Raw genomic sequence first — 27923 nt, 5'->3', positions numbered from 1 at the left:
ATCTGGCTCAATGACAGATTTTATTTTAGCACCAAAAGCTACACACAGGGCAAAAGACACTGATATGGAAGAAAATGAAAAAAACAGTATGATTTGGATGTACACTAGGATTTGCAATAAGATGGGAAGTGGGTATATCAAATCTCAGTGATTCTAATAATTGGTGTTGGTTTAAAGCGCCTATTTAAAGAGCAGAATAATTTCTAAAACCCCCTAACACCTGACCTGGTATTTTACACTCTGAGCTGGTGGCGGACACCTCAAGATAAATATATTATTATATTCTCCATTACTAAGCCACAATAAGAAAAAAACCATTCTTGGTCAAATCTGGGTGAAGAATCCAATTATGCAAATTTGGGCCAACAGTCATCTTCAGTTGAACATAATCAAGAGAATTAAATAATCCTCTTTACATATATACACAGCCGTGCTGTGAACGTGTTTTTACTTATAAACATATAAAAATACTTGTCAACTAGTTTGATAAGAAAATAATGTATAAAAGTAGAGTAGAAACATTTAATCAAGTCCATTACTTCCATCATCTGATTTTCTTGTTGTTTATATTACAAGATGATGATATGAAAAACAAACTGCAGTACTTCATTTGTATGCCTGAACAGAAGTACAGAAGTGGAAAGGAAAGGCAGAACAGTGTTTTGTGTCTGTGGTGATTACTGCTCCACAGGTGGCAGGTCCGGTGAGTTCATGTCCCATTGGAGAACGGCTGTTTTACGATGTGCATCTCAATGCTTCCACTTGTCCTGGTTTTTTCCAGCTGGCAGATTATTTGGGGTGGGGTGGGGTGGGGGGGGTTATGTAACAAAATAACTCAAGGACACAAAACAAATACACTGCCACTGTGTTATTGGAATGATATAACAGTTATTTGATCTATGTTTGACAGAAAAGATGCATTACACTGGAATGATCTGAACTGAACGGGGCTCTGAAAGCTTCTTGATTTGCAACAAATGGATTTGTTAACATTACTTGTCAAACATTGAATATAGAGCATACAGTGTTCAGTGTTTTGATCTGAAATCATGTTAGTTGTCAAAGATTAACAATGCGCTACCAATAAATGTATGTACTGCTTCTTAGAAATCATAAAACGATGTATAATGTCCAATTTTGACTGAATCGCCACCTTCGAGGAAAGAAATTCAGACAACTTAGCTACTTTCGGTACATTGAGGAGATGGTACAGGTCAAAAATCCTTCAATCTATAAGACTTTTAAAAATCTAATACAGTAGACACTCCATATTTGGCAATTGAGATAAAAGCAGAAACCACAGACAAAGTAAAGAATCCACGGCAGAATGCCAAAAAAGTTCTATCATTGTAGCTTTAAGGGCTGTCTAGGCATTATATTTATATACATACTTATATATTCACTTTCATATATGCAAAACCAAACTCAACCTCACACACTGTACTGTGGTGATTTAATAGGTCATTAGAAATACACTTTGAAAATCACAACAAATGTCACATATGTACAGCAGATTAGCACATGGGAGTAAAGGTAGGTATGGCACAACATACACAAAGCTTCATAAGATAATCTCTCTGCTCTGGTCACTGGAAACTAAAGAAACTCATTAACATTCTGGATATATAGTTTTCATTCAATCTCGGTAGCAAGTACAAATGTCACTACAAGGCAAGAGAAGTCCTTCAGAGTACAAAACATTAATTTGTCAGGCTGATTAAGAAGGCAATGTTTAGTGTTGGGACTCTCTCGTGTGAATTAGATTACAGCTGAAGGTAGAGTGGTGTTAAAATTTGGCATTGTCAGTTGTCCATAGTGATGTCCTGGGGACAGCAGTTCCTGGTCAAAGTATCTCAGAAAAGGCTGTCTGAAGTCATGCACGTGGAGAAGGCAGCGGTCAGTCATCCACTTAGGATGTGATGTCAGGCAGAGTGGGTGGGGTGGTAGAGAGTAGCTGCATGAGTTACAGTGATAAGGCCGACTCAGACGATCACACAATGGCACCCGGTCTTGTCTTTCTCTTTTCTTGTAGGTTCTGGCGACGGTGGACATTCCTGTTCTTGAAATTTCCTGGGAGTTTGGAGAGAGCAGAACTATCATGATACACTGGACCGTGTACTTTTCAGATCTTTCTTCTTCTTTCTTTTGAACAGAATGATTAACATACAATTTCATTTTCTTCATTGTTGTTAAATATTAACTTAATTAATTAAGGCCCTGAAACAAAATTGGTTATTTCTGTGCTTTATTATCTGAGTTGGTTTTTTTTTCACTGCTTCAAAGTGGGCAGGAAAATGGTAATGTCACATAAATCCATGTACCAATAATATATTTTAATTAAAATATGATGACAGTTGTGGGGTGGTTTGCTTATGTTGCCAGGCCACTGCCAATCAAATCAGATCAAACAGCCACACAGTCATGATTTTAATATTTCTCAGGCCTTTATTTGACGATGGCAGTGGCAGTTTCAGCCATGCAGCATGTAACCACTCAGCTACCAAGGCGTTCCACGGTCCTGGTATTTAAAAATTATTTTGGGTACTTTCTTGGCTAGCTGACAGCAGAGAGATGACGGTAAAAGAGCAATTCATTGTCGGCAACTTCCCTAGGGAACCAATGTGCCACCAGAGAGTTGTGAATATTTAATGCTACAGCAACATGTGCAACATGTAAAAAAAACCTCACTGTACTCTGTATTGCCATCAGTTACCACAGCAGTGCCTGAATGTTCCTCTTTTTAGCCACTGTTATACCTTTGACAAACTACAAATTTAAGTCACTGAAAGATCAGAAGGAAGACAAAATGTAAACGGTTCCTCATTAAATCACGTACCTGATTACTCTAACCAGCTCGTGGAAAGCCTGGTCTACGTTCATACGGATTTTGGCTGAAGCCTCCATATATGTGACCTTTAATTGTCTGGCCAGCTGCTGGCCCTCTTCTTGGGTTACCTGAGGCAAAAGGAAGAAAATAAGAATGATGGGCTGATACTTGACTATAAACTGAGGTATAAAACATGTGATAGTATTTTCCACAATCCTTCAAAAGAAACCATGTGTTTATGAAAGACATACAAACAATGGCTGAAATGCATCTAGACAAAAACATTGCAGCCAAAGTAAACTCCTTAACTAACCGAGTGTCCATGTGCAAAGTCCTATCATCTTGTTCTACCCAGTTTGTACTCTTATGATCAGTCTAATTAAGTTATTCTAGATATTTAGACATTGTCATTAAATATTTAATCTGTTAACTAATAATCCCTGCAGGAACAAAGTCAAACTAATTATTTATGTAGGGCACAAAGCTGCATTATCTACTGTAATACTGGTGTAGTACGAAGTGAGTGCTTTTTTTTCAACTCTGTAAAGCTTCTTCCTTTTCATTACATAGTGCACAGTGGGACAATATTGTTAATCAACACCAAACACGAAGCAATTTTGGTACGCATGTCCCACTCTTAATTGTATTTCATTGAGTAATTTCTCAGGTGCACACTTAAATTACTACACATTTAAATTAGTATGTATACTTCTGGGACGTAGCTGGATTCTGCCTCCAACATTTAAAAAAAAAACTGTACATATAATCAGGACTTAAGAGTTGCAGAAAGTAATTAAGTCCAAAGATAAGACTATATTCCTCTTATAGCCACAGACCAGTTAACAACCAGCTTTTGAAGAAACTGGGCTGATGTAGAGGAAGATGTACAAAGGTTTGTCAAATACATTAAAGCTGAAAACATTTAGTCAGGGCAAATATAAGCTTACCCATAACATTTTATCAAGTTAACTGTGTAGTAAGTTATCACCATTATCTATAATGTTATCAAATACAATATCTGTAGCATAGAATGAATGAATAATAAGTAATAAACCAATGCAAGCTCATGTCACATGATGCTTAAAATACTAAACACTGATTTCAGTGAATAAATCCCATTGACAGTAAATAGCTGTATCTGCCTGTAAGGCTCCTTTTCACCATAAGGGGGTGGTGTGGATGCACTGCAGGAAGTGACAAGCCACTGCATACCAACAACCAGAAAATTCATCATTTCATCACACTCCCTTTTCTTTCTCTCATCCATCCTCCCCTCCTGCCGGCACCATCGCTACAGCCTCTCTTTTATTCTTTCACTCACATCCTGTGGTATCTTTGCAGCTAGCTGCAGCTGCAGCACTCGCTTCCACTTTCAAATATGCAAATGTGACTCCTCCAGATTGGTTTACATTTATCTCTTCAGATGATCAAACAGTGGTATATGTTTGTCAGTCAGTGGGTTCAGATCTCTGCAATCTGTTGGACTTACTTGTCTTTGTAGTTCCAGATCTGCTTTGTTTCCTACAAGGATCATAGGGAATTCATCTCTGTCTTTCACTCGGAGTATTTGTCTTTGGAATTTGTAGATTTCTTCAAAGCTGTGAAATATATTACATGCTGTTATGCTGTGTTTTCTGCACAAACAGGTTATATATTTTTACCATACATTCTTCTAAAAATGCACATATGTCCAGTACAGCAAATGACCCCCCCCCCCCCCCACCCACTCAAACAAATCCATCACCCAGAAGTTGGGGTCATCGCTGTGGATCAGACTGAAGGGTTGAACATGTCAGCGGGAGGAAGTAAGAGGAAGAAGTCAACCACACTATTATAAAAACATAAAAATGTATTTGTCTGAGGTTTTCCTCTGTGCACTGACCTGACCGTTGTCCCACTATAATATAAATGCCATGTGCTTTTTTTTCAACCAAATAGCAAATAAAAATGTCAGTCTGGGGAGAAAAAAAGAGGCAGAATGCAACCACAAACGCAGGATGGCATTCTAGCCACGGGCCCACGGACAGCTTGGTGAGCACATAGTAAATCTGGAAAGACTTGACTAATATAAATGGAGGAAGGAAAGACTGTTTACAACATAAACATTGGGATGGGGCTGTGGGTGGGGGCAGGGGAATGCAGCTCACTGCACTGCTGGGCAGGGACCCAAAGACAGGGAAGATGGGGTGTGACACACTGAGAAGAACAGTATATAGTGTAATGTGACAAATATTCAAAAGCTGGCTTAAGCACTGGTGCATCACACAAGTAAAATCACTGAAAACCTTTTTTTTAACCCCTCATTATCTAGTTTTTAAGATTTTCAAGAAATCAAACCCCATTTTTTGAGGTTGCAAAGGCTAACTAATGCATTTCCATTCAGGATTATCTCTCTATATAGTAGTTTTAATTGGTAGCTGTGCTTGATTCAGATTGCCTTACCGATGCATGAGGGATTCAAATGCATGTAATCCAGTGCAATGTCATTTTATTATCTCACAGCCTCACTATTGTCTGTTCACTCTCTTTACTTTATTAAAACAACCCGAGTGTGTTGTTTGTTTTGCCATAAACAGACACACCAGTTGCTTTTCTTTTGTATTTCTAACAATGTAGCAGCTGGAAGAGTGTTGGCTGATGCATTTAATCACTTTTGCTGTTACCACGGTAACCAAAGGTGTCACTAAATCGACAAGGGCTGAAATCTGAAGGGTCCACATTGTTTGATAACATAATATACCTTATATCCTGTTTTGGCTTTTTGCCCCTGTTTTACGGAAGCTGTTTGATTATACACAGAGTGAAACTGTTTCATATGATTGCGCCATAACATCAAGTGGAAATATTCTAGGTACCAGCTTTAAATAGAAGCTACGGTGCACCAATATGTGAATTCAAGAGAACAGGATGAGGGAGTGTAGAGAACGACAACAAGAACAACAGCGAGGGGGACCGGAAGTGTGAGCAGCAACAAGTGAGAGTATCGTGCAAGAAAGCGGAGAAAGGGAGTGTTTAACTGCGAATGGTAAACGGAGGCGTGCAAACAAAGAGAAAGAGAGAAAGACGGGGAAGAGAAGCGAACGTGTATCTGTGAGTTTGCACATGAAGAAAACTGTCACTCACCTTCCCCTGTCAGTGACTGAGAAGACGAGCAGGAAACCCTCCCCTGTCCTCATGTATTGTTCTCTCATGGCTCCAAACTCTTCCTGCCCAGCCGTGTCGAGGACTAGAGAGCACACATTGACACAGATTACACACACAAACACACACAAGAACTTTCGGCAAAATATACCTTTGCAATAAATTCCTCAAGGACAATACAATAAAATAGAAACATACAAAATAGTCCAAAAAAAGTGTGTCCTCGCCTGTCTTTGTGTGTGTGTATTTACTCTGGTCGTGTTTGTTGAGCAAAGTGCACTTACTGTCAAGCCTGGCCGCCCTTTCGTCAATCACGCACTGCTTGGTATAGGAGTCTTCAATTGTAGGGTCATAGTCAGTGACAAAGTACGACTGCAGGAGAGAAAGAAAGAGGGAAAAACAGAGATAAACATGTGAACATGTCTGGGGTCTATACATTAAGACAGGTTGAGACGCAAGCATTATCCAATTTTAAACACTAAGTGTATACTGATCTTTGTAATGAGTATACAAGAAACCACCATGCTTTACTGAGGATGACATGATATGATATGAGGAGGACAGCGCCGTACAAAGACACTGCCAATTACACTTAAAAAAACAACTAAATATTTATATATTTCATTAATTTATTAGTTTTTTTTTTCTGGTTCCTGGAGCTGTTTCTCCCCCATCCATAATTAATGTTTTACTAACTGTGAGCAGCTCTTCCACTCCCTTTGTACATAGCATGGTGAAAGAAGAGTGTCCATCCACAGCATATTCAAAAATCAAAATTTTAATCTGATGAGTATATTTGTCACAAGCATCAACACACTATTGTAAAATCCTGCTTAGAATGAATATGTAATACTCTCTCCTTGTGTTTTTGGTTCCAACAGCACAGACAGCCTTACTGACCTCTACCTTTACTACCACACCTCAGACAGGAGGTAAACACACTGTCTGTGTGCAGACACTTCTACAAAAAGTGAGAAGTAAATATTCCCTCACACACAAAAAACTCTGCTTGGGGTTTTAAGTAGGCTTGATTTTCATTATAAGATGTTTCCTCAGTTGCAACAGTCACACCACTCACTCCTGAAGGCTTTGATTCTTTCAAACTGGGGCTAGTATCTGGTCTCCTAGTAACCTAAACTGCAAGGGTGGGGCCAGGGGGCAGGGAGCCGGGAGGAGGAGGAGTCATGCATTTTTTACATTTTTCCCATGTTTTGTAGTTCTCGCTCTCCTCGAGGACTAGTTAAGTGGTGACAGCTGAGGGGAGTGCTCGGGGGCTGTCAAACCAACACCCTAAAACACGAGACATCACGAGAACAGAAAATCCAGACAAGATCCCCTGTTGTTCTAACAAAAAGCCAAATTAAACTTTTACAGTCACAGTCATGTTGTTTGTGTGTGAAAATGTGTGTTGTTTCTCACAACCACAAAGACCATGTACTTCTTTGTTTGCTGTTATTTGCCTGCCAGGAACTCGAGAGGGCTTGTGTTATGCATCTGAATGTCATATCTCATCTGACTCTTTAAGTGAAAATATAGACAGCTGATGCAGATCACTTACTTGATTCTGATTAGAGCCTGACTGAAACATGTGCATGATAAATATCCTCGACTGATTTCAGCTTAAGATAGAGATATCTGTGTGGGCTTATATGTTGGCTGGTACGTAACAAGTAATTGTAGTACAGACATGCTTTATGATATGATATATTGAGGTCATTTAGAAACTGCATGGTCATTTGCTGCTACAAGTAACCGACATTTTCAGTTATATTCATTATCGATTCATATGCCAATCATTTCCTCTATTACTATTACGTTTTGTTATAAAATGTCAGATAATAGTGAAAGATGTCCAAAACTATTTACTATCATATATGGCAGAGAAAAGAATCAAATCTTCACATTAGAGAAGGTTGAATCAGCGTTTTCTTTTCATTACATTATTAAAATAGCTGATTATTTTTCTGTTGACTGACTAATTAACTAATTGTTGCAGCTGTATCATCATTACATACTGTTTCTCCAGAAGACACTGACTGCAGAAATGCTCAGTACATAGCATATGTTTGTCCAAATAACCAAATTAAAAGGGGGCAAAAATATCTGTGGTAAGTGAAAGTTGTATTTAATTTATGTAATTAGCCGATATATATAGTCAGCTGATTCACTGAACTCTCATATATTAGTATAGGTAATGGCCTCAAATATCCGGCGGCGGTCAAGCTCTAATTCTGATATGTGAAGGTTTATAATTCCAGCTTATTGTCTCTCGTATCCTCTGCATCCAAATTCTTTCTTCTCACCTGCAGCTCTCTGTTGTTGCAGGTAATCTCTCCCTCTCACTCTCCTGTCGCTCTGCAGCATGCAAGTATGCTGGCCTATGTCACATCCACTCACCACTGTTCAATAATTCATCAGTATTACTGTGTATCCTAGAACGTGCTTCACTGCACTGCACCGCCTGTGTGCCATCAGACGACCAGACAGAGACAGAAAGAGAGAGAGAAAAAAAGCTGCTTGTGTTTCTTGTTCCTCCCACCACCACCACCACCCCCATTCTCCCAGCCGAATCTTCAGCACGTGACCTCGGCTTCCCGTCAACCTCTTATTCCTATTCTGTCAACCTCGGGCAGCCGCATTGAGCACCGCACTCCTCTGGCTATTCCTCCCCTCCCTCCACATGCATGGGTAGTGTAGCTGCTGAGCTCTGTTCTGGCTGAGCTGATTCTCTCAGAGCTGTTTCCCGTGATAGATGAGGCAGTTTTGCAGTGCCAGCGGCACCAGAGCCAGCACTAACAGGGCTGAAGCTCGGCCTGGCTTCAGCTGGGCAGCCATAGAGCGATGGGCTATGTGAGGGGGTGCAACATGACTCAGGAGGACTACCAATAAGTATGTGACATAAGCCTGAGTCACATCCAGTAATATGACCTACAAATCTATATATTGGTCCATGACATCATCAGATGTAACAGGCTCATCAAACAGAGAGAGTCAGGCTGTATGAGCTGAGTAGAGCTGCCCTGGGGTTTTGGGGAGTAATAGGACCCAAACATTGCTGTGTCCGCCACCTGCAACTAGGGATTAGTACCTTTTGACCACTGACCAATATCAAGTATTAGAGAGTGTACTGAAAATTAGGATTGAACACTAAGTCTGTTTTTTTTTTTTTTCTTTGATCAGCTATTTCCTGACATGTTTTACAATTAACAAAAAAAAAAAGAAGGGAACATTTTTTTTAAATGATCAGAGCTTAAAAACGGGTTTGTTAAACCAACAGTCTGTAACTCAAATACATGTTAAATGTTACAATGATGAAACATAAATCCCTCACATTTGAGAAACTGAAGCAAGAGATGTTTGATATTTTTAATGGAAAAATGACTGAAAAGATCTGATTTTCTATTCATTATTTTGGTACTGACACCAAAATTTAAGAATTTTACTGACACAACCAAGGAAAATTTGAGATGATATCCAAAATGTTTACAGGACAAGCTGTGACGTCAGTGTTCTTACTGTTATCTGCCAGACTGAATCGCAGGTATGTACCGAGGGGGCAGACGGATTCCTAGACAGATTTTAATGAAAACAATGGACAGCTGTCATGAGGAGACAGCTGAAACTCACAGTGGGGTCACAGCTCAATTCACAAACTGTGAGTGTAGTTTGGACTGTACACACACACACACACACACACACACACACACACACACACACACACACACACACACACACACACACACACACACACACACACACACACACACACACACACACACACAAATGATCCACAGTGACCTGTGTTCACTAACATTCACTGCTACGTGCCCTCCTCTCAGATATATTATCTAACTGCAGCACAAGCTACTGAGGCATTTACAGCAGAAGTAGTCTGCAGCAACCTTGCAAAGCTGAGGTAAATTACTATTTAAAAATGATCCAAATTGCATGCAGCATGGATAAAAAAAAGAAACCTAAGAACAAATTCATGCTCCACTTAGGCCAGTACTGACATGACCACCATCGTGGGTGTGTGTATTTGGGAGCTGTACAATCAGGATTATTAACATCCTTGGATTTTTGCCTGTACTCAGCAGCAGTCCAAGTAAAAGTTACAGTTTAAAACTTTAAAATATAAAATAAAATTAGAAGGTGCATCAGCTCACTGTGAAAAGAAGCTAAATTGATAATTATTAAAAAAAAGATAACAAAGTAGAACAAAAACCTGCAGAACCGAGATCCAGTACATTTTAGATGTTGGTGGCAAGGTTGGTCAGGCCACGCTCAGACCCCGGTCAGTTCAGCAGGAAGGAAACTCCACCTCTGCAGCAGGCAGCTGGCCCGGACCGAGCCTTCTGGTGGTGGTGATGTCACAGACGACATGTTCCCCTACCCCGCCTACCTACCAACGTCCAAAACCTGTCACTGAGTTCCCCTCCAGCATTCCAGCCATACATCCCAGCCCTCCTCCCACACACAGCATTCGCATGCTCACACCAGGAAAACATTAGAAGGCCTGTATTCACTGTGAATACAAGGCCGGTGGATGAGTCTCAGCTGTATCTGGATGCTTTGCAAACCCAGACTGTGAAATTGATACACAAATTATTGATTACCGTCTTAATTATTATTTTAGATTAATCAATTTATCATTTACTATAAAAAACCACATAATGGCAACTGATTATTTTGTCCGAAAAACAGCCCAGTACCCAAACTAATTCAACTGAAAATGATGTAACATAGAGGAAAGTAGCAAATCATCACATTTGAGAAGCTGGAACCATAAAATATTTTGCATTTTTGCTTAAAAAATGATTTAATGGTTCAATTGAACAGCTTAACTATTTAATATAAGCATCAAATGCCGTATGTGGTCCAACTTATAGTGTTTCATAAATGCAATATAAACATACAATTATTTCAAACTGGTTGTTTTTAGCTGACTGCTCCTTAGACGAGACATAAAGCAATAAATCCCACCTCTCACGACTGCTGGATGCCAACCCCAAGGAAAGCAAGAAAGGGTGATATGTGAAGGCGTCACAATCAACATCATGTTTGCATTATGCACCCACTTCCTCCCCACACAAACAGCGCTAACACTAAATATAGATCATTTTCCATCTCTGTCAATTATTCTGCTTGTTTGATCAGAGCCACCTTTTTTACTGTTGACTAATATAGCATCATTAACTACGAAGATGACAAAATCACTGATTCAGCACCACCACAGAGAACACTGAGATTTTCCCCTACACAGACAAAAAGACCTTGGGCGATTAATTAGCAAAAACACACTGTACCTACACAGATGAGGGGAAATGGTGTGCCTGCCTACTAGATTGTCATAATGAGAGGGAATGCTGAGCTAAAACAAATAGTCATCAACACGGTTAGGAGGTAATTGCCTTCTGCATATGGCTCAATACCCAGCGAGAATTCACAGACCTTGACTTGAAAATCTTCAGCCGTAGTCTTTAATCAAAGACAACTGGAGATAGAACGCCATTAAATTCTGTTACTCTAGGAAAAAAATTTGGCTGCATGTGCAAATTTATAATATTACCCAAACTCCCGAATTCCCCCAGCACCAACACCCCACAGCCTACCACAATGCATTCTGTTTTTGTTGCAAAAGCAAATACACGCTATAAAAGACTTGTCATCTGGAGTAACAACGATCTTATGATCTTATCATACTTAGACTAAGTACTGGCAACAGCTCAACTAGAGTTCCCAATAACCCCACAACCACCACTCGCACCTACTTGTTTGGCGCACGAACAAAACAGCAAAAAAGATGTAAAAATAACTCAGGTGTGAGTGGGTGTGAAATGAGCTTGAGTGTATTTTCATGCATTTTACCAAATAAACTGATGGTGAGCAACAACCCTCTTATTACTCAAGCTTTGTTCATGAATAAACTGAAGAGAGGGTCATTGTTTATCACAGCAAGAAACTACTTTTTAAATTGCATCATTGCAGTACAGAAGCAGGACTCAGCTCTCATTGGCCACTGACGGTGTTTGTCTGACAATGGGCGACTCTCCTACTGTGCAAAACACATGCCAATTGTATTAAACTTTGATAGAAGCCCAGCTGGATAATATGTGTCAAGAGTCAAGACTGAAACCACACAGTAGAAAAAATATATAATAAAATGATCATCTACTATCAGGAAATACTTTAGTTCTGCTGACAGAGCAATACAAACTGCTACATAAACTGAGACATCAGCACAGAGAAGCTGGATAGGAGTGGTCAAAACATGAGCGGGTGGGTTGACAGGTGAAACATGCCATTTGTAAGACTTGTTCAGTGGGCCAGAGCCAAGTGCAGCAATTTCAATTAAGAACACAAACTTCATGCCAGACAGGCTGGAGCCTGCCAAGTTGCACCCTCAGCTAACAGACAGCAGGAGAATGTGACAGATTGTGATGGTCCATTTCTGATAACACATCATGACATGACAAGACCAACTCTGCTATATATTGTACATGCTTATAAAGACATCAGAAATGTATAATGTTAATTGATATGTATAGAATTCCAATTATGTCTCTTAAATGTCAGAGATGTTGTATTAATGTAAGCTACACTTTTAAAAATAGCTCATTTAAATGTTAAATAAATGTACCTTTATACTTGGAACCACACCAGGTAAATTCCCTTGATTAGCTAAGCACTACACACCAAAGTAATGTAGTATGCAGCACTGAGCTCAGAAATGATAAATGTGACTGGGAGCATCTGTGTATCACTTCCTCTCCCCAAACAAGCGCAGGTTTAACCTTTGCCGAACCTCTGGGGCTGGACGCTGAGCAGCTGCTGGTAATCAAATAGCCACCATAAGGATTTAATGTTAAACAGATGTAGGTGAAGACCAATTCCTTTGCATTTTTACACTTTCTGTCCTCCTCTGTCATCGCCTTTCAACTCGTGCTTCACCGGGTTTCACACAAGTGACAGGAATTTGTGCGAGGACCATTGTTGTGCTGAGTGCTTAAGAGTGCAAGTAAGAAATAGTGGAAAAAATAAGACAGAATGAAAGGTTTGAGGGGGAGGGAGACTGTAGGCTACATGGAGAGGGAGCGCAGGAGAAAAAGAGGGGGAGGGAAAGGCATTAACTTCCTGTGGAAACACCCACTTTTCCCATGAGCTCATACAAACCAGAAAGGTCACTTATTCAATACCTAATACACACGGAGAGAAAGAGAGCACACAATGTGTCCGCAGCCTTAAAGGGCCACTGGGGACCATTTCTGTGAAAGCTGGGACAGCTTGAAGACATGCACATTACTGCAAAGAATTACTTGAAATATAACAAAAAGTTCTGATTGACACAAGTCATTTTCAAAACTCTTAAACCACTGCTGTAAGGCCTAATCCACGGTAATAACGCTTTCATTGAATGTTTACAGTTAATGAATGCAGTCTGGGGGTAGCACTGAACCTTGGCTTGATGCCGAATTAAATGAACCCATGCACATCACTCCTACAAGCTCTCTTCTTCCTAATGCGCAACAGATCAATAGCCTGTCCCTTTAATCATTGCCTTGTCCTTAAATGCCGGCAGACCGGTGAAACTCTGCCCCACCAGATAAACCCTTGGCACAACAATCACATCCATCCAGTAACATGACCTCACTTGAAATGCAGATTCTGCCCCTCTGAAGTTAAAGGATAATTCGAGTTTTATTATAAGCAACGGAAATGAACGAGTCAAAACTACAAAAATGAGGTCCAAGTTGTAAAAGATACAGAACCATCCTTTGGCTGGATTTCATTAGAGTCTCAGCGAAGGGGAATTCTGTAATCTTTTGACTTTTTAGCAATCGGGAGGACTGTGAATAACCCATACATTTTTTCCAGGTGTTGGGGAACACGAAAATGTACGTCACACTAATGTCTTCCTCAAGTCTCAGCTTTTTCCTTCATGTATATGAATGTTTTTACCGTTCCACACCCCTAAAATAATTGAATTTTTGGTGTTCCATTACCCCAATAATGTTCAACATTTAGACATATACAATATTTATATATTTTTCGGTTATATTCTATGTAAACCCCTCTCAAAGTATTGAGTATATTAGATTTTGTACCACTTCATTAGGAATCGCTGCTTATTTACTTTTTTAATTACATTTTTTCTATTGAAAACTACATGACCTCTGGTGGACTGATTCTTACCAGTCACTCAGTCTCATCGTTAACTCCTGATTGTATAATTTTTTTTAAATGTAAAGATTTAATGAGCTTACATGTGTACTATTGCTTATGAAATGTATGTCCTTTATTAAGACAATCATTGGACTATGGAGATATGGCGCTACAGCCACACAAAAAAAAAGGTTAAAGTTAAAACTATTGCCTAAACTGTCCAATGTTTTGATTATATTTATTATCGAGTCATTGGTGAAATCCTTTCCAAAATATCTATTACTGGTTTGTCTATAGAATGTTATAAAAATGTGAAGAAATAGTGACAAATGCCCATTATATATTTCCCAGAGCCTAGTTTACTATCATATATGGCAAAGATAACTGAAATGAAATGATTCATCAATAATCAAAATCATTAAAGAATAGTTTTCTGGCCTGATTGATCGACTAGTTGTTTCAGCTCTAGTAGATGTCATTGTAAATTTGATTTTGCTGTGCTGCTCCCTGGTTTGACCTACTGCACTCACAGTATCACAGTTTTCCAATCCAATTGTAAGTTGTAGTACACCATTAATTGTCACTTACATAATATTTAACGATCACAATTTGTTGTTAATTTACAACCTGACTATCTCACTTGTGTTGCCTGCCCAATAGGACTCCGCTTTATAAATGTCCCTGTGGTTAAGTCACTGAAACAGACGGTAGTAAGGGCCAAACCATTCATATTTTGTATACTTAAATTTATAGTTTAAAATAAATTAGCATTTTCATTCAAGTTGTCATTAATCAAATACTACTACGCTGGACATGCTGGTGTTTTACAACAAAAACAAGTTACGTACAGTACTGAATGGCCCCGCCAGCACTCGAGGCTGTAGAGTTGGGGATAGCACTCATGCAGAGAATAAAGCAGAGGATAAATGTCCCACCAAGTAGGCCAACTCCTGGCACCGTCAACCCCCTGCTCTCCTGTAACCTCTCTGGCATTAAGACTTCAATCGGCAAGCTAAATATCAATGCGTGCTGGACTCTGAACACTTTTGAACCCGCTCAAAGCTGCAGAATCAAAGAGGTGCCATTTAAAGGCCTTTTTCCAACAGATCATGAGCTCAAAGCTGCCTGTTTGCTCTGTAGCGGTCACACTATAAACTATTTCTTTATCTCTATTTCATAAGTACATTTTGTTGAAGTATAAGTGGAGACCTGTGTAAATACTTTAGAAGGCCACAAACTGATTAAGCAGAACAATACAAAGAAGGAGAACTGTGTGAACCGCCCTTATTGTTCTAGCTGATCATGTGACATCATTAATGTTCCCCTTCCCTGCATTAAGCTTACCCTAAGCCCTGCCATAGATGGGTTATCAATGCAGTTTGCTCTACGGCCCATGCTTGTTTTCCTGGGAGGGACAGAACATAAAGACTTATTTTGACAAGAGTTTCTCTCTAAAACGACAGGGTGAGTCGCCCCCCCTCGACTGAGTTTATCTCTGGTGAATCTTCATCAATGCCGGCTTTTGTGGAAATGGGAAAACCTTGGCCCATGTGACGCTATATATCAAAATCGACACAATCTAAATAGATTAGATGCAGAGGATAAATGAAGCAACATGCTGAAAGAACATTAAGTGATGTAGCTGTGAAGCTCTCGTAGTTAAGGGAGTGAGGATCATAATACAAACCAGATACAGTAATGGACAATAAAACAATACCTGCAGCTTCTAAAGCCGACCCAGAAAGCTCATCATCAATTCTTCTTCCTCTGCTTGTCTTTCTGCAGAAGTAGTACTGCACATACTGACGTCAACAAAGCATTACTGTGACGGCTCAGCGAGAGGACACCAGCTACTGCGGCGGCTGTGTGAACAGAGAAACTACTGTGCGACTTTCAAAAACCCATACAAAGTCACTTAACGGAGTGTGCCTCACAGTCTAGAGTCTATGGTTTTCGGGAAAACCGTATGACCGACCAAGTAATGAGATGCTGATCAGAATTAAACAGAGAACAGTCAGAGGATCTACAGAGTTGGTTTACCAATTAAAATTAGAGAAGATTAATAAATTCTAAGTAAACAAAGAACAATAGAAATACCCATAATTGACATTTTACACCCACAACAAACTTTTTTCTAATGCTACCTATTTTAAAAAGATAATTTTTTCCAAACATCTCTGGAAAGATTCAACTCTGCAGCACCTGCAGGGATGTATTCATCTTTTTCACCATCTCCCCTCTCTCCTCTGGTACAGCTGCTGAGTGTGTATTTCTGCACCAGTGTAGTCTGCTGCAGACTATAATTCTTAGCATGGGGTGATATGTCAAAGGAAATGGGGCCACTACACTGGCATCATGTCAGATACACAGCATCATTACTGTTGTGTGCTTTTAGGCCAGCAGTCCTACAACACAGGCAGCAGAAATGTTATTACTTTAGCAGGCAACTCCTCATAAATAAGACCTAATGGACACATCTTCTCTCCTCTCTGCCTGATGGTTCCTCTGCCGGCACAGCCGCCATCATTAAAAGTCTTTTTACATGGGTATAGAAAAAAATGATCAAAATCAACGATCGTGTATGCCACAATTACAAGATTACAAATACAGATGAAGGGGGGAAAAAATGTAAAGAAAAACCTGAATAAATGATTGTAGAGACTTCAAAGACGCCAGATCTCAGCCCAGTTGTAATGGACTGACGTGTTACGGCCCGCATGGGGACAGCTAACCAAGTTCGCACTGCTGACCAATAAGCTGCTAACTGGCAGTTAAAAAACTTGCCAACTCTAAGAGCTCTTTTCCCCCCTTCAGTACTTCTTGAATTAAAAATTGTACAATCCTGAGAACAAACAAACAGTACAGAGAAAGAACGTTGCTCTAGCATGTTCCCAGCTGGCCATCTTGTCGGTAACTAGAGGTTACTGGTTACTGGAACCATATATATATATTACGAAAACACAAGAATCAATTTCGCTGTGCCACTTTCTGGTGTCACCGGGCCTTAAGAGACCATCATCATCAAATCACCAACAGAATATTTATTGGGGGAATGATGTTAACTCTTAAAAGCTATGCCATTGTGCAGTGAAGCTGTTCTGGAGGCTTGTGGTGACCTAACACTCACTATCAGAGTGAAACAAGTGTAACAAGCTGGTTTTGTGTGTGCAGGGCCCTGAACTCCACATGCTTTAACTAACATCTAGAGAGGCCTTGCTGTGAGAGGACAACGTTTTGGTTAGACAAGCACACTTTTTGGGCAGCTGTTGACTCGGCGTGCGTCAATTTGGAATTCTGCGCCGGGTTTGCCGACACCAACTGGTGCTGAAGAAACACTCACATTTGCTGTGTGTGTTAGATCAGTATAACAGTCACACAACAGCTGTGCTACTGACTCAACCAGACTCAAATATCTCTAAATGCATCTACACATGTACCTGATGCTTACTGAACAGCCTTTCCTGATTATGATCTGGTATCTGATCAGTGGAAGAGATACTCAGTAGCTCATTTGTTGAGAACACAACTTAGCCATTGTCGTCAGCACATTTGGACAGCGAGTCGTGCTGTACTGTCACCTGTTGAGGGGCTGTCTCATTCCATGCCTCACCTCCCCCTGATGGACAGCAGGTGCCCCACAGGCCTCTGGACAGTGTCTGCATGAGACGTGCCAAATGTCCACCAGCTGCCTGGCAGGCAGCTCAGGGCCCGGCACCAGCGACAAGCACAGACATATAAAAAGAACCATTCATAGTCTTCTATCAACTATGTTGCATGAAAAAAGTGAGTCCTACTTTAAATAACAGTGTAGACTATGTTCAAAAAGGAATACACACCAAGGACAAAATCAAGACAATGGCATCTGTCATTTCATTATACAGTCTTTTGTTAAAATTATGAATACATTTTCTTGATTCCTTAATATATAATCAACACTAGCATCAATATTATTCCGAATAAATATAGCCTCGTCACATGAAAAGGTGTACATACATGTTAGAAGAGGTGGTGGGAATGGGTTGCTAAAATAAGCAGCATGTCAGTTTCCCATAGCCAGAGTTGTTGTTATATGACTCTGAGATGCAAGACCTGATACTGTGGCCAGTTATTCTTAAACAGACAGATGTGTGAGTACAGAACAATAGCCAAAAAACAACACAGAGGAACCCGCTGCCCTCTGTCTGTCTGACTATCTGAGGGGCAGTGACCATAAAACAAGGGGGGATATCTCAGGTGAAGTTCCAAAAACACTTTGTTATATTCTTTATACTTATATTATTATTGGTAAAATTAAAGAAATTGAACCTCAAAACACAGTATTTAGTTGCAAGTCATATTTACCAAATACTGGATTTTTATAATTATGTAATATTACATATAAAAATGAAAAGCAGCTTGTGAAAATCCATTTAGATTAGGTCCTAAGAGAGAAGTTTCCAGCAACTGAACTGTAATTTTTTTTCTATTAGCACAAGTAACAAGATATGAAATATATTGTAGATTTAGTATTTAAGTATTTTTTTGTAGATTAAAAAAAACTACTTTTATCAAATATTTACAAATCTACAAATAATAAATATCCATCTATATAAAAAATATAAAAATCTTCACATACAACATTACTGACAAGCCTCACTCTGACACTGAACTCCTCTGTATTACCACAGTCCTAGCCGGGCCCTGAACATTCAGTGGAACAACACGGGGATTAAATGCCAGCCTTTAGGCAGCAGTTGTTACTTTATAGGAATGATGAAGCAGAAATGCTCAGCAAGGACACAGACGCACACACACAGATCGTCTGACTACTGTCCCTGCTGCTGTTGATTTGCTGGGCCTATAGTGTGCATCCCTAAGGCTACCTGCAGGATCTTGTGTTTTCTACCCAAAGAGCATACATGTGTACAGGGGAAACGCAGCTTTGAGGTGAAATTTGAGGCAGACCGACGAGACACAGGAAGCTTCTCTGTTCAAACAGTTTTCTAATGTAAACAAAAGCAGCCGCACAACATTTTTTACTAAATAAAATATAGTCTAAAATTTTAATTAAATTTAAGTACTATCAGATTAATAATTAGGAGCAAACAAGATAATAACTATGACAAGACATCTGATGCCAGCTTTCTGTCCTTGACAATTTTTGACACTAAGCTACCTTCAAAACACGTACTGTTGAGTATTGTGTTAATCTCTGCAGCATCCAGAGCAGGTTCTATGCAAATTAGTCATTTCTGTACACAGGAATCAATCAACTCATAGGAAAAAGTCTGTAGGCACCTATAGTTCTGATTTACCGCATCCACTGGAGAGGTTTCTTTTGAATCTGCATTCTTCTGTAATTTGTAGTTCTAAGTAACTCGTACAGATTGTTCTAGTAATCGGATATAGTCGTTGCCTCTGTCATGATATTAGTCATCTGGAGTAACGGATAAGTGAAGTTGAGGCCCATCTTGCCTGAAATATTATGGTTGTACTTTTGAAAGATTATGGTATTTACCGGCTATTTTGCACTATATAGTGTACGCACCCTCACTGAAAACAGAGAATTATTCTACAAGAATAAAATGTATTTCACAATCAGTACATTTTATAGGCTGCATAAGGGAATTTTGTGCAAAAAAATGTAAATCTTCCTGAACTAATATGTAACCTAACCCCCATCATTGAAATTCGCCTTTCAAACAATTACTTACTTTCAATACTACTGTAGTAGTGGAAGTATGTAGGCTTAAAAAACTGTACACTGTCAATGATTATAACCCACTAAAACACAATTAGCCAACTGTGCCATCAGTACACACCAAGATGTTCTTTTTCAGTCTATGATTATAAAAGTTAAAACTCTTCTCAGAGAGATAGTGAGTCATAGAGGGATAGGAGGGGTTGAAATTATTACCGGATTTCAGATCTGTAATGTCGGGTTGGCAACATGCTGGATCACACCTTCACCTGCAGCTAACAAATCTACTGCAGAGATTCTTCAGCAAAGAAGAGTGGGAACTGGTTTTGGTGCATCTGATCACTGACAACATATAACTTAAACTTTCCTTTAAGCGACATATTCTTTTGATGAGCTATACAAATGATAATAATTCACTGAGCTCCTCCTGTTGCACTATTGCATTCAAGCCAGCCTATGAGTTAGGGTGTGAGTGGATGAGCTGGGTGAATGAATTCTTATAATCACTGGCCTTTCTCTTGACTTGCGGCGGGCGTCAGATGCTCACCCCTGCTGGGTAATAAATATGGCGCCGCCTCAAGTAAAGTTCTTCTTTCATCAACAAGGAAATGATTGTGTACGCAGTGTTTGGACAGTAATTCTTCAGAAGAAACTACATTACAACGCATTAATAGCAAACACATTTGACAACCTTTAAACAGAAGAACTAATTCAGAATGAGGAAGCACAATGCACAGTTACAAAGGAAGGTGAGCGATCCATTGTCTTTTCAGTAAGTGTTGATATATGTGCAGGGACAGACGTGCACGTGGATCCAAGCCAAATTTAGACAACATGCGTAAACAGGCAAAAGCCATTGAAAGTCACACAGGAAACAGACATAAAGGAGAACAAAATGGAAGTCAAATAAATGTGTGTAAAAACACTTGTGTAACAGTAAATCTACATCTATTAGTTCTTCTAATTGACAATGGAACAATGGGACACTGGTACGACATATATAATCAGAATGGAATCAACCACAAATGCCTATAATAATCCAGTTGTGCCTCATGTTGTACGACTCTATTTTACGTTTAGCTGTTGCTTTTTAAGAATGGTCTTCCTCCCTGTTTAGTCATTAGTTTGTCATTAGCTTGGAGCAAAAGGGATGACCTGCTAGTCTCTTGAGCTTTCCCAGATGGGTGGGAATGCCTTTGCAGATCCCAAGCTCCCTTTTGCATGAATATTCCTATGGTGTGCTGCTCAGCATATTGCCAGATTCAAGTGAATTACCTTGGCAACGGGATTGTATTTATCCATGTATTTAAACACATAAAAATGTAGTCTCACTGGTGGCCCTGGATGCTGCGATGTTCATCACATCCCAAGATACAAGTGTTGGATGGCACATATATAATAAATTAGACATCTAACTGTATCTAATCTAACTATTCTTAGATGCTTAGAATCTGTGGATGAAAAACTGTAAAACATGTCCTGAGGGTGGTACTAGAGGGTTTATCTCCTTCCAAGCATGAATGTACTCTGCAAATTTCACAAAAGGCTGCCCATTAAATTAGCCCAACATATCTTGTGTTAGAAGTTGGCATTTTTGCCAAGGGTGCCACAAGAGAAAAAGCTGTGCTCAGTGTGATATTAATGTATATCAATGCAATCCGCACACTAGGTTTAGATATTGCATATGCACAGCACAAGTGTACGTATTGGGCTGATGATGGTGATCTATCCTTAGGAGTTTCATTTTGAGATACTTTGATCTGACACAGGTGTTGGACAGCCCATATTGCCAGCTTCACACCCTGCCAATATCATTAAAATAGCTTTGTGCAATCGGATAAAAACATAGAATCCATATATCTAAGTCCTTCTATTGTTGCTTTAATATGCCAACTTTCACGCACTTAAAAAACCTGACCAAACAGTTGACTAACAAAAGAAAAACAACCTTGTGTATAATTTTATACGGTCTGTACACTACCTTTGTTGCTACAGAAGCACCAACCACAAGGCCTGATGAATTCACATGTGATCGACCACATAAAACCGTATTTAGAAATATACTGAGGCTATATTTGATTATGGGTTTGATGTATAATTAAGTATGAACACCTACATGATGATGACTTTAAAAAAAGAAAGATCCACAGAGAAGACTACAAAATGGCCAGATAAGTCCTGTTGGTGATTTAATTTCTAAAAGGTCCTCTATACATTTTTATAATAACAGCAGAGTTATAGCCCTTTCAAAACAACACAAGGACGCAGGATCAACCTGCATTTGGGGTCGATTTTAATGGGTTTCAATGCACGTTATCTGACCCTGCTCATGACCTGGGCACGTCTGATAGTGTTTGGGGTATAAGAAGGAGAAAAAATGAGTCTAAAATAGCAAGAAAATACTAAGTTACTTTAGAATTACATTAACAAGCTACTGTGCTCAATACATGCAAGTTATTGCTTTAACTGGAGCACACAGGGTCCTTCTACTAATTTAAATCTTAAAAAGAAAACAGAGAGACAACTACCTATCATCAAATGACTAAGAGTGTTTTGCTACTCATCTACAGGTGCAAGCTGCACAAGGCAAGTAGTTTTCTTTCACTTTTGTTCATGCTGATATTGTTAACCACGTTGATGATTCACAAGCCAAGCGACTGTGAAACCATTCACAAAAACAGTCATTCTACGGGAACTGTTTGCAATTGAAATGTTGTGTGGTAGTAACTGCATGCGATTTTAAGAGGCATACTTTCTTTTCTCTGGGTGACATAAGTGCTGAAAGGGTTTTTCTCCTGCATGTTTAAATATGATAATTGGTGATTATATATTAACATGAACATTTGTTTGACTCTATGGTTAGAATTCTTGTCGGGAAAACCAATGAAGGGCTTATTTGTGGTTCTGCTCTGTGAGAAATCAACAGGTGACCCTCTTTTAAAGCTAAACAAACAATGTTCTCTCATCACCTGCCCTCACACACACACACACACACACACACACACACACGCACCTGCCACAGCTGCAAGCCCTACTTTAAAAAAGAGCTTACTGTCATATGGTTCAGTCTTTCATTTCAAAGAAAAGATATTAACTCCCTTAAAGGAGATGAAGAAACTGCAGTCAGAATATAAATGGAATTGTTTGCACTCAGCGGTATGGCATGAGACATATCACTGAGCCAGACTGAAAGTCACAAAACTGCCTGTATCCAAAAATGGGCCGCGTATGTCTTGTGTAGTGTTACATGCAACAAAAAACTTAAAAGGAACATGACAAACACACACGCACAAAAGCGTCGCTGCAAACACTTTATCTAACCACCTGTGGCTGTTAGTGAGAAATGCGCATGAAATGGCGCCCACCACATTCAACTCCAACACTACTACTAATACCACACCTTGTCTCCACATGCCCAAGGAGGGCTGCCCTTATAAACCATGTTTATTCTATTGAATTACTTCTTATGGCAACATTCCTCCTAAATGACCTCACATCTAAGTAACCAAAGCCATGCTAGAAAAATATGTGAGATATGTTAAAAGGGAGTAGGAGTATCAGAGAGAAAGAGAGAGAGAGGCCACATATATGCTTTAGCTGTAAAGCCAGCTGAGGTCTACAAAAAATCCTCAACTAATCTGTCTGGACTTGATCAGTCAGGATGTTTTGCTCTCGTGCATGAATCTCCTGCCGCCGCGGGCCACCGGCGCACTAATATTAGCAAGTATGTGAGCAAGCAATACCATGCTTTTTCAGCCCGGCAATCAGATCCTACAACATCTCATCATTCCAGTAGCTTCTTTGGTTACGCCGTCCAAATCAAGTTGGGTTTTTGATGTGCCATTATTACTGGGATAAAAACAAACCTACAGACACACACACACCACCCCACATGCAGTCCTCACATGGCCAATGTGAGTCATGTTTTCCCTTACTTGGGACGCTTCCTCCCTCACAGACGTCACATTAAACAACACTCACACAACTATTGTCAGGTGACTCAATGTTACGTCAGTCTGATGCTATTTCAGCTTGAGTCAACTGGCATTAGGGTGGTCAGCAGCTCCCAGGAACCTGCCACTCTGCTAGCAACATCATCTTTTATTCTCCGACTCCCAGAAATCCCTGCTTCGGCACGTTAGTCCTGTTTTTTTTTTTTTTGTCTGACTCTGCTCAGCACCCTCAAGAAGATTAGCAAATTACTGAAATGCGTGAACAGATTTGAGTATGGTCAATTGGCATCAAATGAATCATATTCTTATTCACTTATTTCATCAGGGGGGCAAATGTTTTGTACAGCTGTCTATGTTAAGACAACTTTAAACGCTAAAACATTGAAGAGTTTATTTTTTATAAATTTAAAAAGGGGTTTTGTGGAGAACATGTTTATATCCGTCCAAGTAAGGTATTGACATTTTTCAAATGACACAAGATTAAAACACGCTTTTTAGAAAGACCCCACTGGATATTTAAGCTGCGGGAGCACCTCTGTTCTATTAAATCATACTTGAACAGCTTGTGACCTACAATACCTACCTACAATAGTAAACACTTTCCTACTTGATGACGGGCTATCAAATGACCAGACATTGTCTCACCAGTAGCCCAGTGCACAACGTTAAATCATTGAAGTTGATGGAGACCGTTTCCATAAGAAATGGAAGAAAATACCATTGGTGGAAGAGGTTTTGCAGGGGCGTCAGCAGCCGTTACTAACCAGCAAACCAACTAAGAGTTTCAAAGAAAGGTTTTTGGGTTATGAAGAGACTTTTGTAACTTTCAGTAGCACTGCTTTGTTTGTCAAGTGTGTTACATTTTATAAGTTGTGCAATAAAAGCAATAATGTAATAATTCTTGGTGAAAATGTCAGCAACTACTTAATATTTTTAGCAAAAGACATAACACTGAATCTAATACTTAAGTCAAGATTTCCACACACACACACACACACACACACACACACACACACACACACACACACACACACACACACACACACACACACACACACACGTTTCTCCAGTGATTCAGGAAGCAGGTCATGTTTTTCCATACAAAACTAGAAGGCCCTGAGAGGACATGTAGAGGGACTTCCTCTGCCGAAGGGCCAAATTCCACATGGTCCATGACCATTAACCCACCCAGGCTGACTCAGACCCCCCACCCCACCAACTGCACAACCTCCCAACTCTCAACATGGTTCTGGGGAAAGCCTCGACTTCACAACCAGCTGTTAGGTCTTTTCCCTTGGCAAGCGACTTCTAGAAACCTCTGAAGAGGGTGTGGGTCCTCCTCCTGCTGTCAACATCTCAATCTCTCTCACTTTCACCTCAACAGACATGCCAGCAGGCAGCCAGTAAATTAACTGTGGGTTATGCTGAATACAAAATACACGCAAATGTTCAAACAAAAAACCCAGATCAATGCTTTAAAAACTAGTATGCACTGATAACTCTTTAATGTTTACAGGATGCAGACAGCTCGATAATATCTTCTAAGACACTGTAACAGGTAGTGTTGGACTCATTCACCCAGGAGAAATAATATGCTTTAGGTAATTCAAGAATGGGCTTTTGGATTAGTCGATCACTGGCATGGCTGTCCATTATTCTGGCAGGAGACTTCCAGAGACTCCTGCAGCTTTACTGCTAGATCTCTCTTAGCATGCAAATCCACCTTAATGCAACGATAAAAACAGGTTTTGCAGAATCTAAAGAGTTCCTTTAACAGAAGATATCAGGCATGGTCTTTTTATCTACAAACACTGACATTTTAGAGATAATTCTGATAACAATCAGCCACAGCATGTGGTGATTTTACACTTCCAAATTAGAAACACATACGACTACAATATTGTGTCGTTACCGCAAGCACATTAAATCAAGTGAAATGTCCACTGTGTTTCATATTCAGCTTTAAAATGCTCCCCTGCTTCAGGTCAGTAGGCTATGGCAAAAATCTGTGCCACGCTATCTGATCCCTTTTTACTTGGTATGCAGTTAATGAGCTTTTTGAACCCTCATTAGACACAACTGCCCCCTACCCCTACACACACACACACACACACACACACACACACACACACACACACAAGCTTTTAACCCCCACTCTGAAACGTGTGCCAGCCCACTATTGTCTGACAGTGTGGAGACATGCAGCTGGCTGCAGTCTGGTCAGTAACACACTGACATGAGGGGGAAACACACAAGGCAGAGGGCAAAGTTTGTCATCTCTCTCATACAGTGTGTGTGTGTGTGTGTGTGTGTGTGTGTGTGTGTGTGTGTGTGTGTGTGTGTGCGTGTGCGTGTGTGTGCGCAGGGCCCTTGCCTAAATGACCATTATGAAAGCAGGGAAGGTCAAAGCAAGGCGGGCTATGTCTGCTGTCTGCTGGAATGCAACCAGGGAAAGATGGGAGGTAAACTGTTTACATGCCTTTTATATGTGACATGGTGAGTTTTCAAGTGGGCTGCCATTGAAAAAAAACAGTTGAAGACACTGTCCCTCTGGAGTTTTTATAAAGTTTTAATAAAGAATATTCATAATAGTGCAGTTGTTACCCGTGGATTACTTGGGAGGGCTTTGAATGAGGCCAGTTTGCCTTCTGAACACAGAAGTTAATCATCTTTCAATGGACATTTTTGTGCTGCTGCTGCTTATTTTACACTCATTCAACCCTATCGGATTTTCTCTCTGTGGAGTTCACATATTTCTAATGAGATTTGAAACAGTTTGGTGGCTCTCAAAAATGAATCCAACTGTTTTTTTTTCTTTTTTCTCTCAGAGTATCAATGACACTCCTACAGAGACTAATGTGACTTTATGTGCAACTTTTCCTCTGTCCTTGTCCTCTCTCTCTCTCTCTCTCTCTCTCTCTCTCTCTCTCTCTTTCTTTCTTTATGGCTTTAACCCTCTCCTGCTTTAAGCTTCTGGCTCTGCAGGCCGCTGCCGATTGAATCTCAGTGCTGTGACAACTTGGCGTGGACTCTTTACTTGTGCCTACTTAATGATAAAATAGGACAACTCAGGAGCTCCCGTAGACCCACTTTCCTTTCTCTTCTGACTGGCGGCTATAAACTGCAAAGTGGAAGTGGATCTCTCGCGGATCGTCGCGTTAAAGTGACAGCAATCCTTCCTCGTTTCAATATCAAAACAAGCCTCCCCCCACTCCCCTGCCCTCCCCTCCCCTCCCCACCTCAGCCTAACATCTAACAACATCTCGGTGAATAGTTGTAGGCCTCCGCCAAAAGTCGTGGAGAAGAAAAAAACAGACCCCGGTGTCCGCTTACGGGGTTCCCGAGTCTGGCCTCCCCTCCTTCCTCCCTCCACCACCACCACCACCTCCCCTCCCCTCTCTCTCTCTCTCTCTCTCTCTCTCTGTGTGTGTGTGTTTTCGGATAAGCAGCGATAATCAAAGCTAAAGGCTGAATTCAAGGGGAAATTGGGAACACATACTGACCTGGATAAACTGGATAGTCAGGGCTGATTTCCCGACACCGCCGCCTCCGACCACAACCAGCCGATACTTCTCCTGCACCGAGCCGTCCTTCCAGCCTGCCATCGAGGACACTTCACTGCGCTCGCCCGCCGCCGCCGCTGCCGGAACACCAGTGAGCAGCAAACACCCACTTTTTTCCTGTAAACTGTAGAGGCCCTGCAGCGATGAGACACCGGAGCACAGAAAAGAAGGAGCCCAAATAGATGCCTACCCCCCTCAAAAAAAAAAAGAAAATGACTCGCCGGTGTAGTCCCTTTTTCGCACGGATTGATGAAAAGAGGGGTCCCGGAGCTACGGGCGCCTGTCCATAAGCCGGACCTGTGTTTGAGCCTCGACAACGCTGCGATGTTCAAGCTGTGGAGCCGCTAGTGGGAGTAAATCTGCCAGGCCATTACTAACGTCTGGCGCTAGGGGCTGTTCTACAGGCTGTGCGCGTGTGTGTGACTGCCTCAATAACCCCCCCTACACACACACACACACATACACCCCCCCCACACACACACACACACACACACACACACACACACACACACACACACTCCTAACCCACCCTGCAGCCCTGTCCTGAGACTAATATCACACACCCCTGCAGTCACATTCCTGTCCTCAAACACAGC

The 27923-nt window shown here is 40.5% G+C and overlaps 1 protein-coding gene across 1 annotated transcript; it reads right to left on the bottom strand.

The window, feature by feature from the left end:
- Position 1: 1 nt before the first annotated feature.
- Positions 2 to 27757, bottom strand: rras2 (RAS related 2). Its single transcript, XM_051379534.1, has 7 exons — positions 27549 to 27757; positions 27268 to 27451; positions 6253 to 6340; positions 5951 to 6053; positions 4317 to 4425; positions 2837 to 2955; positions 2 to 2070 (listed from the first exon to the last, which is right to left on the bottom strand). The coding sequence occupies exons 2-7, from the start codon at positions 27367 to 27369 to the stop codon at positions 1983 to 1985; spliced, it is 609 nt and encodes a 202-aa protein (XP_051235494.1). The 5' UTR covers positions 27370 to 27451; positions 27549 to 27757; the 3' UTR covers positions 2 to 1982.
- Between the last annotated feature and the right edge of the window lie 166 nt (positions 27758 to 27923).

The sequence above is a fragment of the Dicentrarchus labrax genome, unplaced genomic scaffold, assembly GCF_905237075.1.
Source record: "Dicentrarchus labrax unplaced genomic scaffold, dlabrax2021, whole genome shotgun sequence".
Lineage (NCBI taxonomy): Eukaryota > Metazoa > Chordata > Actinopteri > Moronidae > Dicentrarchus > Dicentrarchus labrax.
The sequence above is the reverse complement of the archived record's forward strand: the minus strand, read 5'-3'. Positions and strand labels throughout refer to the sequence as shown.

Excerpts from the sequence above, each read along its gene's own strand:
- rras2 (XM_051379534.1), bottom strand. The coding sequence starts at position 27,369 with ATGGCAGGCTGGAAGGACGGCTCGGTGCAGGAGAAGTATCGGCTGGTT. Across the intron at positions 6,054-6,252 it reads AAGGGCGGCCAGGCTTGACA|TCCTCGACACGGCTGGGCAG; the intron begins GTAAGTGCACTT and ends TGTGCTCTCTAG. Across the intron at positions 4,426-5,950 it reads TCAGTCACTGACAGGGGAAG|CTTTGAAGAAATCTACAAAT; the intron begins GTGAGTGACAGT and ends TATATTTCACAG.